General features: G+C 44.7%; 3 protein-coding genes across 3 annotated transcripts; 1 reads left to right on the forward strand and 2 right to left on the reverse strand.

Moving 5' to 3' along the window:
- Nucleotides 1-730: 730 nt before the first annotated feature.
- On the reverse strand, nucleotides 731-2431 carry EAE97_012049 (uncharacterized protein; the record flags this gene model as incomplete). Its single annotated transcript, XM_038882563.1, has 1 exon — nucleotides 731-2431. The coding sequence occupies one exon, from the start codon at nucleotides 2429-2431 to the stop codon at nucleotides 731-733; it is 1701 nt and encodes a 566-aa protein (XP_038726581.1).
- Nucleotides 2432-4520: 2089 nt separating this feature from the next.
- On the forward strand, nucleotides 4521-5978 carry EAE97_012050 (uncharacterized protein; the record flags this gene model as incomplete). The annotated part of the gene is made up of 1 exon (XM_038882564.1): nucleotides 4521-5978. One exon carries the CDS (start codon nucleotides 4521-4523, stop codon nucleotides 5976-5978), a length of 1458 nt encoding a protein of 485 aa, XP_038726582.1.
- Nucleotides 5979-6952: 974 nt separating this feature from the next.
- EAE97_012051 (uncharacterized protein) lies at nucleotides 6953-10423 on the reverse strand (the record flags this gene model as incomplete). Its single annotated transcript, XM_038882565.1, has 2 exons — nucleotides 6953-10163; nucleotides 10230-10423. 2 exons carry the CDS (start codon nucleotides 10421-10423, stop codon nucleotides 6953-6955), a joined length of 3405 nt encoding a protein of 1134 aa, XP_038726583.1.
- Nucleotides 10424-12009: the final 1586 nt, after the last annotated feature.

Genomic DNA, 12009 nt, shown 5'->3' on the forward strand with positions numbered 1-12009 from the left:
TTAAGGTTTTGCTAGCTTAGTCCAGCCCTGTAGATAAGATAAGGCTCCTGAAAGCTCGCTAGAGACTTTGATGTGCTAATGTTCATTAAGGGGAAAAGAACATTGACGTGATATGTTTTTCTCATCTGTTGCCATCTCTGGATCATTCCTTACAATCACCAAAGGGTCGATTAACCCAAGGAGAAGAACAGAAGTCACAACCGTAGGCTAGCGGGCACCTTATAGTACCCGGGCATAATAACTCACAACATAGAAGTAAAACCGGCCTATCCGAAGGCTTCTGAGCGGTTCAAGCCGCTCTCCTAGGGATTGGATATCATTTGATCAAAATACAAGTAGAAGTTCAGACCAACTATGCACTTTGACTTAATGCTAACACATCATGCCTTGATCGATCTGATGTACAATAACATGATAATTTCCGCTGAGTATCGCTAATATAGTATATACATTCATCAATGACTAGTCATATACACAAAAGCTAGTCCTGTTTATCCCAATAGAAGCTCAACTTCTTGCTATACCTGCGATCGCTCATCAAATTGCATGTGGATATGCAAGATCAGTTCCGAGGATACATCCAAACGGACCGTTGCGATTACTACGCGCAATAAAACAATCGCAATGGATGCATAAAGACCGCCTTTGATCTCGAAATACCATGATATTTTCACCCTAAAAACTCCGCAGCAAAGATGTATATGTCCCATGGCATGGCCGTTAAGTTCTCTCACGCTTCAACACCCACTTGATGATTCTCATTCTCCTGATTCACAGTTCCACTTCTCTCACCGATATCTTTCTCGACCATCATCGTCTTGCCATCGGATTCATTCGGCGTATCCTTTCCAATCAATTTCAAGAAAGCGCCTAAATCTTTTCGTACTGTTGCCAAAACAGCCATGCAGTCAGAACATACCCTTAAACAGCACCATGTACATTTCCATTGTTGTTCATAGTCTCCCTTCGAGCAAGTTTGGCATTGGAGTGGACACAAATTATTTCGTGATCGCCGCATAAATCTGTGACTTTGAAAGCAATCAATATGTTGTGATGTAATGGGAGGAGCTGGTAGAATTGTTCCAGGAGCAGGAAGTGAGGAAGGCGATAAAGGGAAATAAGAGTAAGAGAGAGACGTTGCACGAGAGGTAGTTGTTCGAGAGGTCTCACGGGAATGTGGGTTTGTTGTAACAGTTGGGGTCGTGGATGTAATAGATGGCGAGAAGGTTGCCGATTCAGCTGGAGGTGAGGGCTGAGGTGTAAGGATAGTTTTGGTGGCATGTGGCTTTTGGGGTTGCGGTGACCGGACGACATCCAGGGGAGATGTGATGGTCAAAGTTTCCGAGGGACTCCGAGAGTGGTTGCCGTGAAGAAGATTAGGCATGAGTGGAGACTGTTGCGAAATTGATCGATCGCTCGCTGTTGCAACGGAAATAATTTGAGTGTGATTAGCATCCGACTTTATTGGTACTTGGGTTGCGGATGATAGATCGCTGGGTGGTGTAGTCGGTGAAAATACTTGTGGTGTAGATGGTTGACTTTGATCTTCATCCGATCTTAAATATTCTGGTGTTGGCAGACCTCCATGAGGCGAGTATGGTGCGTTTGTCGACTGTGACGTATGCCCTTCTCCAAGATCTCCAGACTGGTTAGTGTTAAATTCGCCATGCCCCCTGATTTCATGAGACTGATCTGTGGCTTTTCGTTTGCTGATGTCTTTCAGCTTCGAAATCTTTGCGCCCATCGGCGGTACTGCTGGTGCTTGCGGTGCTTCACGAGCAGGTATGAGACCTCGTTCTCGATCAGAAAGCTCTCTATATCGGAGAACCTGACTTGGTAGTTTGGGCAAGGAACGATCGAGTGCCAAGTTGCCGTTTTTGGAAGGAGGACTTGCCGTTGAGCCGTTACTCTTTAGAAGTTTCAAATCAGGAAACTCAATTCCCTTCTGGGTCACTAACGATCTTCTCCTCCAAATTTCTTGCGTTGGAGAAGATTTCAAACTTGATAAAGATCTTGGACTTCCTATATCCTTTCTTGGTGTCGTAGGAGATACGTGGTTCTGTTCGTCTTGCTCTGGTATCGGAGGAGTTTTTCGAAACTCCGATTCAGTATAGCTGAGTGAATCTTTGGTAAAGTTGCTACCCCCGGACAAAGTTCGAGAAAGGACAGAACCAGAGTAACCCGAAGATGATATGCTCGCAATGGAAGACTTTTTCGACGCAATTGGAGTACTCCCAACGGCTCGACGTGGAATTGACATTGCTCTTGAGCTTTTCCTCTCCGGCAGAGAGCTCGTTCTTGCTGGCAAAGAAGGCAAGGTTTTTGACATGATTGTTTGCTGAGAATCTTTCAATTCTATTGGTGTACTGGGAAGCGCCTTCGTGTACTTCACGAGGGGCTCTCGGTAGGGCGAATTGACTGCTGTATCCATCTTGTTTCAAGTCTCTCAACTTTGACTTCTTGATAGAAAATCGCGATTGTTCAAATGATAATTATTCTTCAATGTAATAAATTGAATCAGAGTTGCAACGATAAGAGAAAGATGAAGGAAGATAGAAATCACACAAATTCACAGTTATTCGACTTACTTTGGTACTTTGGGTGTGATATAAAACAAGGTCGCCAACCGGGATCCCTTGAAATGGTCAAACGACGGAACGATGAAAAGGGATTTTCGCAAGGGCATGTATGGACTAGATATCTTGCAATAAGTTCATGCATTTGTTTTGACTAAAGTTCTTATTGAACTTGTCCTACAACGCATGGATCTGGATATTGATGATGATGAAATTGAAACAGATGAGGAGTTCTAGAAGGAAATTTACATGGAAAGAAAGAGGGAAAAACACCGATGCCATAGAAGGGAAGCTGGATTTTATTTATTTTTGGATTCATCCCATCATGAAAAATAGATGGGATGTAGGATAGTATGAATACCTACCTACCTTGAATTTCGGATCAGGCGTTTTTGAGTATATTCCATGCTGCTTGATATATTATGCTTTGTTGTAGCAGAAGGTAGGGAAGTGAGGATAGAGATAAGAGGGAGAAGGTCAAGGGGGGTGGGTTCCTTTTTTTCTTCCATTCTTTTCATTTCAATCTATACTTAGAATTTAAAGAGTCGTGCGTAGACGGCGGGGGTAACTACAAAGCCGAAACTTCAGATGTGTATGAGAATGATCGTCATGATGATCTTCGTAGATGCCGGCAGATAGATGGATGGATGGATAGATGAATGGATGGGTAGATAGATAGATAAGCAGGGTAGGATATAAGATAGCAAGGGACCTTGAAAAGATAATTTTGACGTATGCGTATACCTTGTCGTGGTATTGATGTGATGTGATGTGATGCGATGTGATGCGATGTGATGTGATATGATGTTGTACTTTGAATACCCAAGGTACTTAGTAGTCTCGAGGTAGTGAGTGTGAGGTTACGAAAATGCTTTCTAGACCTCGTATTAGGGATTGGGGCTGAATCAAATTGTGAGGAAGCTATGCAATGCGTGAGGAGATAGATGGGTTTAGGAGAAGGTTAATCTATATAACGTTGTGTATATATATATATATATAATATACACATATATTTCATAAAAATAATAGATGTGTACATTCATACTACATACATATAGTTCCCGGAAGATCATCATCATAAGGTTGATACTCGAGTATATGAATGAACATGAACATGAACATGAACATGAACATAAACGTGAACTTCCATAATATGGTCCTACCGATAAATCATGAAATTAACCTTGGAAACCTTTTCTCGTCAAGAGAAGTGAAGTACAATGGTATCCGTATTGCTACCTAGTCTTGACTTGATCCCGTCGTCGTTACTGAATCAATCACTCTTACTTCATTGGGTGAGTTGACGATTGATTTGCTGTACCTGTCTGCATAATTGATTGCAGCCCCTTGATTGCGATAATGTATGTAAGACTACCTCGATGATCGATCAATGGTGTAAGGTACCACGAATCCTCGTACCCTAGATGGTCACTGCGAGTCTTCTCTAACAGAAACACAAGGACACGACATCCTTTTATCTGACTGATAAACTCTTGAAGATGCTCCAGTATCACACATGTCCAATACAACATATACAACATCAGATGTAAAGAGGAATACAGAGTCAAGTATAATTGACTCGTACTTATTCAATACTACCTAGTACTCACCACTCACCACTCACCACCACTTGCCAATAGCTGATCTACCCGTAGCAACCTCGTAGCTTCGTAGCTTCGTAGCTTCATAACTTACCGCAACTTCAAGTGTGTGTGTGTGTGTGTGTGTGATGTGATTCTGTTCCCCATGCAATCAATCCTGCATTGCTTTCTGCATTGCCTTGCTGTACTCGAGTATCAATAAATAAAAATATCGCTAGGATGTCAATATTTAAATAACATGTCAACAGAGCAACACAATTGTTACATTCAATTGTTTTACAAAACTATTAACAAATAATTGAATATCCAATTCATACAGAACATAACGATCAACAAACAAATCATGTCAACAATTCCATCAAGGACAAGATCAATTCGTAAACCTTCAGAGAGAATTACTAATCTAACTCGTCCCGATATCAAATCATCTGTGACCGCAGCTCCCGATAATCTAGCTTCACCCAGTCGTTTACCCATCAAACCACGAAGAACTACCATATCAACCGCATCGAGCACTCCCACATCTACACGACCATCGACTACGAGTTCCATTGGTACCAGCAATCCTTCTATACGTCCCCCATCTACCCGGGCAAATGTGACCAAACCTCCTACGACGAGTGGTCCGGCTCGATCAACGTCTGTTCGAAATTCATCTGCTGCGACGTCCGAACCCGTAAAAGATCGTTCAAGACCACCACTCACTTCTACAAATCGGCACATACGTACCTCGTCAATTACTTCTGCTACTACAAGACCGACCCATTTACGCACAAACTCTTCATCGACAATACTAAACAATTCCTCCACTGTCCTCCGCCCACCCAGTGAAACGTCACAAAGACCTCGCCCACCCAGTCAAACGTCACAAAGATCTCGCCCGCCGAGTCAAACTTCGCAGAGAGCACAACCGCAAGATGCCCCAGTGAGAGCACGTCCACAATCTCTATACGGAGATTCATCCATTCGCAAACCTGCATTCTCTACTCTCCAACAGCACTTTTCACCAGCAAAGAACGTTGGTTCTAAACCGCCTACTGCATCTTTCCTCGCCGCCCCGACCCCCAGCAAACTTCCTGCGAACATTGCAATAACTGCGGAAACCGCAAAGCTCCAGAATGAATTATTACAATTGCACTTGTTGCATCGGGATGCAGAATTAGTAAACAGACAATGGAAAGCGAGTGCGAAGAAGAAGCTTGGGGTAAAGTTCCAATCGGTAGTCAAGAGACATGATGAGTTACTTCGCCTGGAGGTAGAGGAAGCTGGAAGGATCAATGCTGCTGCTTTCAAAGAGTGGCAAGACGTAGGAACTCCTGGCTGGGGTTTAGAAGAGAAGATACAGCTACTCGATGAAGTGCTCAACGAAGCTTGGAATCTAGGCGAGTCTGGAGGAAAATATGCAAGGCTCGTGAGAAAGTTTGAGAAGTGGGTTATCAGGTGTGAGGAGATTTTGAGGGATAGAGATCACGATCAGATGTTGGATGATGAGGAAGAAATAGTCTTCATTGAGGAATTAGACCTGGCGTGGAAAGACGAATGCTTGGTTTTAAATAGGAAACTCGAAGGATGGCGAGATTCTTTGGAAGATCTCGGAAGGTTACAAAAGAAGTCTACAATGACAAGTGTGGTGGGCGGGCTCAGGGCCTTGGTGGGTGGTATGCTTCTAGAGTTGGAGGTCATGGCGCAAATAGAATCAGATGCGGTGGCATTAGAACAGGAATGGATTAAGAGTGTAAACGGGAGGATGGAGGATGATAGCAATACCCCGGTTGCAGGAGCAGTATGGCGATGTATGTAGGCTATCGTGGGCTAGAGATCTTATTCCCAAGGCTTTACAGATAGCCCAGTCATAGTTGGCGGAAGTCCTGGCATGGCATTAGAATATTCTTAGATATGACACCAATTTCCCAAGTACAATTGGTGTGAACCGAACAAGACCACTGCATCTTTGCCCAGTAGTCGCGACATAGAGAGCAGCTTGTGCCCTCAATTCAAATTATCGTGTTTCTTGCTATCTGATAGCCGCTGGAATCTCCCGAAGGGCGACCAAGGCATAAGAACCGGACTATGAAACTTGTGCCCACAAATTCGTGATGTATCACGCGTGCGCGCGATTTACGTCCTACACGTGTAAACCCCTAAGTAGGCCAGTGACACGATGGTTGGTATACGATTTATTTGAGTTTTGAGACCTACATTCGTACCAGAGCTCAATTGGATTTTAACATGTTGTACAAAATATCCTCGTAATACCCCATTCACCACCACAAAATTGTATCAAATTGTCAACATTGGTTCGAACACAGCCAAGAAATTGAAATGATGCACCCGGTCACAAGAAATCAATGATGTGCAGTGAGATGATATTGTCAATTGGAAAAAGTACATGTTGTATTCTTGTTTATGGTATCTCACAAAAGCATATCAGGCCATTCTGTATAATCTCAGCTATTCCATATCACCGGTACCCCAGCCTCTAGCTCACCCAGCCCAAAGACTTGTATGTCCTTAACCAAAAACGCCGTTAAACCTAAACTATGCATAAGTACTCATCGCGGACTCTCCTAGAGATATTCAACCATAGTAAGACTGAAGAGATGCAATGCAAAGAAGCCTTTGAAGGTCCTATGACCTTGTGCCGAAATCAAAAGGCAAACAATCGTTTGTAACTGTATCCCCGTGAGTTATGGAACGAACTCCTTCTCAGCCAATCGTTGTGTTGAATGCAATTGCTACGAAGTGGGAAAATTTGGCTGAAAAGTCTATAATCGATCAAACCCGCTGGCTAGCAAAATCCAGGACCTCGCAATCATCTTCAAAGAAGCCTTCCTCGTCCTCGTCCCCTGGCCTTGGGACACCGTTAGAACTAGCACCCTTACGCCTTCGAGTAGTAACCACAATCTGCTCCATATCTTCGTGATTGCTGTCTGCAACCCTCATCACACGCTCCATGGCGGAAGATGGGAGAGCTCGATGGTAAGAAGAAGCTTGGTAATCGTCCTCCGTAAGTTGGGGTGGGCCGACATCAAGTCTCGCACTTCTTATAGGGCCACCAAATGCCCACGCCTTTTTGGATGAATCAGCCATAACATTGTCAGACGAATTACTTGTAGACGTTGAAGGAGACAATTTAGTCTTTCCGTGAGAATAAATGTGGAGGCTAACTCGCCGATCTGTATGAAATGGCTGATATGGAGCATTTGACTCAATCTCTGCTTGAGGTATTGAGGATTCAGCTCCAGAGGGGGCCGATACCCGAGTTGATCCTTGTCTCGCTTTCCAGTTCTCTCCTGCATCTCTGGTCAATGTTTCAAGAACGTCGTCTGGTACTGGCCCCGGAGCAATCCTGATATCAGGTAGAGAAGGTACCTGATACTCGACGTATTTGGCACCCCTAGACGCTTTTTGCTTATCCGCAGGGCGATCTGCTCTCCTGCCTTTCACCGTGTAGATTCGTATGATGCCCCCACCAACTACGGTGATCGAGTCGCCATGTTTCCCATTGAAGAATCTGACGCAGTTTGGGTTTGGAATGTTTCTGCTCTTAGGTAGATGCAGTTTTGTTCCACCCGATTTTCGCATTTCATTCATTTTACCAGTTGCGGCGCCCACAGAACGGCTGATTCCAGCCGCCAATGCCTGTGTTCCTTGTCCTGCTTGCGACTTCACGCTTGCGGCAGTGATGCCTGGAATGCCGACACTACTTCGACGCCTGCGAGAACCTACCAGAGGTCGCGCTGCGGTCCATAATGATGACACAGCACTTGAGGCCACCCCAACAGCAGAAAGCGCAGCACTATTGGCATCAGGATTTACTTGCTCAGAGTTTCCGGAGTGGATGCGTCGTCGTGGTGGAGGCCAGGTAAAAGCACTAGCTGGAAGATCGAGGATATGAACCGTTCCAGGCTCAGTAACCATTGCAGCACGCTCACCGTGCGGTGCAGTCCATACGACGTCCACAATTCTTGCAATAGTCATGCGCGAGAATTGTGCAATCTGTCGCACGTGTGGTCCGTGTAGACCTCCGCTCTGGGAGCTCGCCCCTTTCAGAAGAGATGACCTTGAATAGTGCAATCGCATGAGGTCCCAGACAAACTGAACATCGCCTTTACTACTAGCCGTGAATAATGCGAGACCGCTAGGCGCAAGTGACAGGAAACTACACCCATGAGGCATGGGGAAAGTAGCCAATGGGTGGATCGAAGATCCCGAGGTTTGTTGGGCGAGCGAGTCCAAGTCTAGAATTGATATCAGACCCGGATCCTTGCTTGCAGTGCTCGCTTGGCTATTGATTCCATGTGTAGGAGGGAATTGAGGTGAAATATTCTGGGGGGCTGGGTACCCATTCCCACTGTTCGTTTGCTGAGGTGTAGATTTGTTCCAATAATTATTCCAATATTGAGCACCCTGTTTGCCAACATAGCCTGAGATTTCAACAATTCCTTGTGTTGCCGCTTGAAGCACTTGTTTCAACACCCCTTCACCACCAGGAGTATCCACTAGACAATTCACTGCAGGAAGATGAGGTGGAGCTTGTGAATTCAGGCCAGGAATGCGCCCTGTTGCAATATTTTCTGGGATAGTAGCACGGAGTGAGATTTGAGAAGTAGCCGCCGAAGGACAATAGGCTAGCCAACGTCCATTTAAAGATAGGATCGAGGCCTTATATTGAGATCGCGGGCTAGCCTCAGCTTGACGTCCACCTTCAGCAAAATTGTTGAAAACAGCTGGATCTACTGAAAGACCATGTTGAACGGTTGTCCATACCTTCCCGATGCACTTGAACTCGACTTTCTCACCACTATCCCGCTGCCGAAAGATCCATGTTTCGCCAGTAATACCGGAAGCTACGACAACGTTACCTCGATCCGCTCGAATCGTCAAAGAACCGATAGGGGCCGGTGCTGTAAACAATGGGCTTGATGGAGGTATTGGTACGTGTATTTTCGGGGTAGATAGTAGGGTGGCAATATATCTCTTTGTGCTCAAGGAATATATTTCCACGGTTGTTTGATAGTAGTCTATCAAGTCATCATCGTTGTCGCCGTTCACGGAGCGGGCTGGTAGTCTTGGGGACCCCAGGCCCTCGTCCTCAACTGGAGCGGGTGGACTTTCTGAAGACGCTGTGTATTCGGCGCTGGAGCTGTCACTGATTGTTCGAACGGGACCGTGTATAACGACCGCGATCAAAGGATATTGGAAAGCAAGTTCCGATGAAGCAGTCCACGGAAGGATCTTGGCATTGTAAACTCCGCCTCTCAAACCATCTAAGGTGAGTATCTTACCGAGACCTCTCTTCGTAACATTATGAATACTAAGCCCACCCTCAAATCCGGTAACAATCACGCTGTTTGGAGGTTTGTTCGCATCTTGAGCCGGATAAGTATCAAGTCCACAAAAAAAGCCTTTCTCACCAGGGACCAGGCCCGAAGTTCTTGGTGACAACATGAGATTGGTATCGGGCGCTCCATGGAAGTGGGCTTGAGGTTGATGTGGGAGTGGCGGATAAGGATTATATCGCATCGCCTGTGATTGTTGTGAATAGCTTGAGGTACGTCGAGCTGCATAAGCCAGAGCGGAGTGATATTCTTCAGGACTATATGGAAGGTTTCCATCCATTTGGTAACTCATAGGTCTTCTACGGCCCACTGCACTTATTGGCGAAGAAGATAAGGGAATGTGATTATTGGGAGACCCTTTTTGTTCTCTCGCTGAATAGTTGTAGTTCGTGATCTTGTCTTCGTATGAAGATGGCAGAGTAGGCGGCGATCCACCGAGACTTATAAGGTTATTTGGAGAACTGGAAAACGCTGGAATATCCTTAGCCCATTCAATGGTATTGTGCGTGACGGAAGAACCCTGAGAGGTCGACGATAGTGCCTCCAACATAGGAGATGTCACAGAACTTTCATCTTGTATGGAAACAACCGGCGTCGCCTCTGGGGATGGAGTTGGAGGAGTCACCACGGGAGATTTGTTCTTACTAAATGAGTTGGCAGATTAGCAATCGTGTATGTTCAGGAAAGCCTTTATGAACTGAGAAACCCACGATTTCGCGGCATTATTCCTCGTCACCGCCGCCATAATTCCTCCAGAGCCACCGCCGCCATCCCTCGCCGACCCATTCTTTTTGCCGTTCTTGGTGGGAATTTGTACTCCAGCTGAAGCGCCTTTGCCAGTTTTGCTAGGTTGTGATGTGCCGCTTGAAGTGTTGTTGATTTCGTTATCGAATGAGGTGGGCATTCAAATGGTTATAAAGTCCTGTTAAAGAGACTTGCGCGAGTTTTTATAGTTGATGTAATGTAGATGTAGTGTTTATAATCTAGGACTCGGGTTTGATCGAGGTTGACACGATAATGAGGTCGTGAGGTGTTTCGGATGTCTGACACTTGATAGTTTCCCGGGCTTCCTGAATGATCAGAATTCAGGATAACGCGCGGGAAGACTTGAATAATAATGAGTGTATTTTAAAGGAAGCGTGTTTGTAAGTAACTCTAGGGAAGGTAAATGAATATTGGTAAAACGATGTAGATGTATTTATGTTTGTATGTAGGTTGTTGTTGCTCTCCCTTCTTCATAAAGAGCTCCTGAATCTAAGCCGGGCTGGATGGCTGGATGGCTGGCTGGCTGGATGGCTATCTGATCTGGTATCGTAGTCTGGTTGGCATATGTTTGCGGTATGAAGAGGGGCATTCGCCAAGAGTGGGGAGATCATGTACACCTGGGCACGAGTTGACCGCATCAGTCAATGGATAGATGATTCAGATATGCAGGATAAAGGTTTGTGTATACATACTCGTGGAAGCTAATAGATATATAACCAAGTTGTCATCCTTGAGTTGAGAAAGTGTATTATAACCCAAGTTCTTTGATTCATTGCATCTGTTATTATGATTGCTACTGCTACCTTTCTACCTTGGTGTCGACGACTTTATATAAAACACTTTGTTATTGTTGTTATTCACATTACCTCTCTACCTAGTAAGCATGCCGAAGTGCATACAATACATTCCGTTATCACTATCGGAATCACATTTCCATCTCCATCTCCATCTCCATTTCCATTTCCATTTCCATTGTCATTGTTCTTTTGTTCTTTTGTACTAATTATAGCCACTCCTGATCAATAGATGAGATGCTTTTCACATCCCGGTGCTACACCGCAATATGCGTCGTATTCGATGGCATTCTCCTTAATACTTTAAACATCATTCTGATAGACAAGGTCATTAGGTACCTGGTCTGTCTATCAAAGAACTTTGCCCTTCCTCGCAGCTGATTCCCGACGCCCTTAGACAAGTACCCAAATAGTGTTACCTTGGTATTGATGACGTTTGATATCAGCTCGATGATAGTCATGGGACCAAATGTTTATCACCTATTATATCTACTGCTAGAATCCGTGATCATAGGTGAATTCATAGTAGGGAGATGATTGACCGGTAGACTAATAATAACTCTCGCTTCTCTGTAGATCTCCTTCCTCTCTTTGTACTTATCGCTGGAGGAAGCAACATGTGCTCATATTGAGTATTGTATATGTATTAGATTCATTGGCTCTAGCGGTAGCTACCTGAGTAATACACCTCAATGGGTCACGTAACTAACCCCCTTTAAATCATTGAATGTACCGAGCATAAGCTATACCGTGGATCAAACAGAGTCAAGGCAATTGAGACATCTCCAGACTCGTAACTATTCATACATTTCCGGGCTTTAATAGAGGCATATCTGGACTGAAAATTACTTTGTAAATTACTTTGCAAGTTTGACTGATGTTCATGAGAGCAGGCTGCATAGCAGATCTCAGTAAATTAGCCACGTTAGAA

This window comes from Botrytis byssoidea (assembly GCF_014898295.1).
Source record: "Botrytis byssoidea strain MUCL 94 chromosome Unknown BBYS_047, whole genome shotgun sequence".
NCBI classification, from domain to species: domain Eukaryota; kingdom Fungi; phylum Ascomycota; class Leotiomycetes; order Helotiales; family Sclerotiniaceae; genus Botrytis; species Botrytis byssoidea.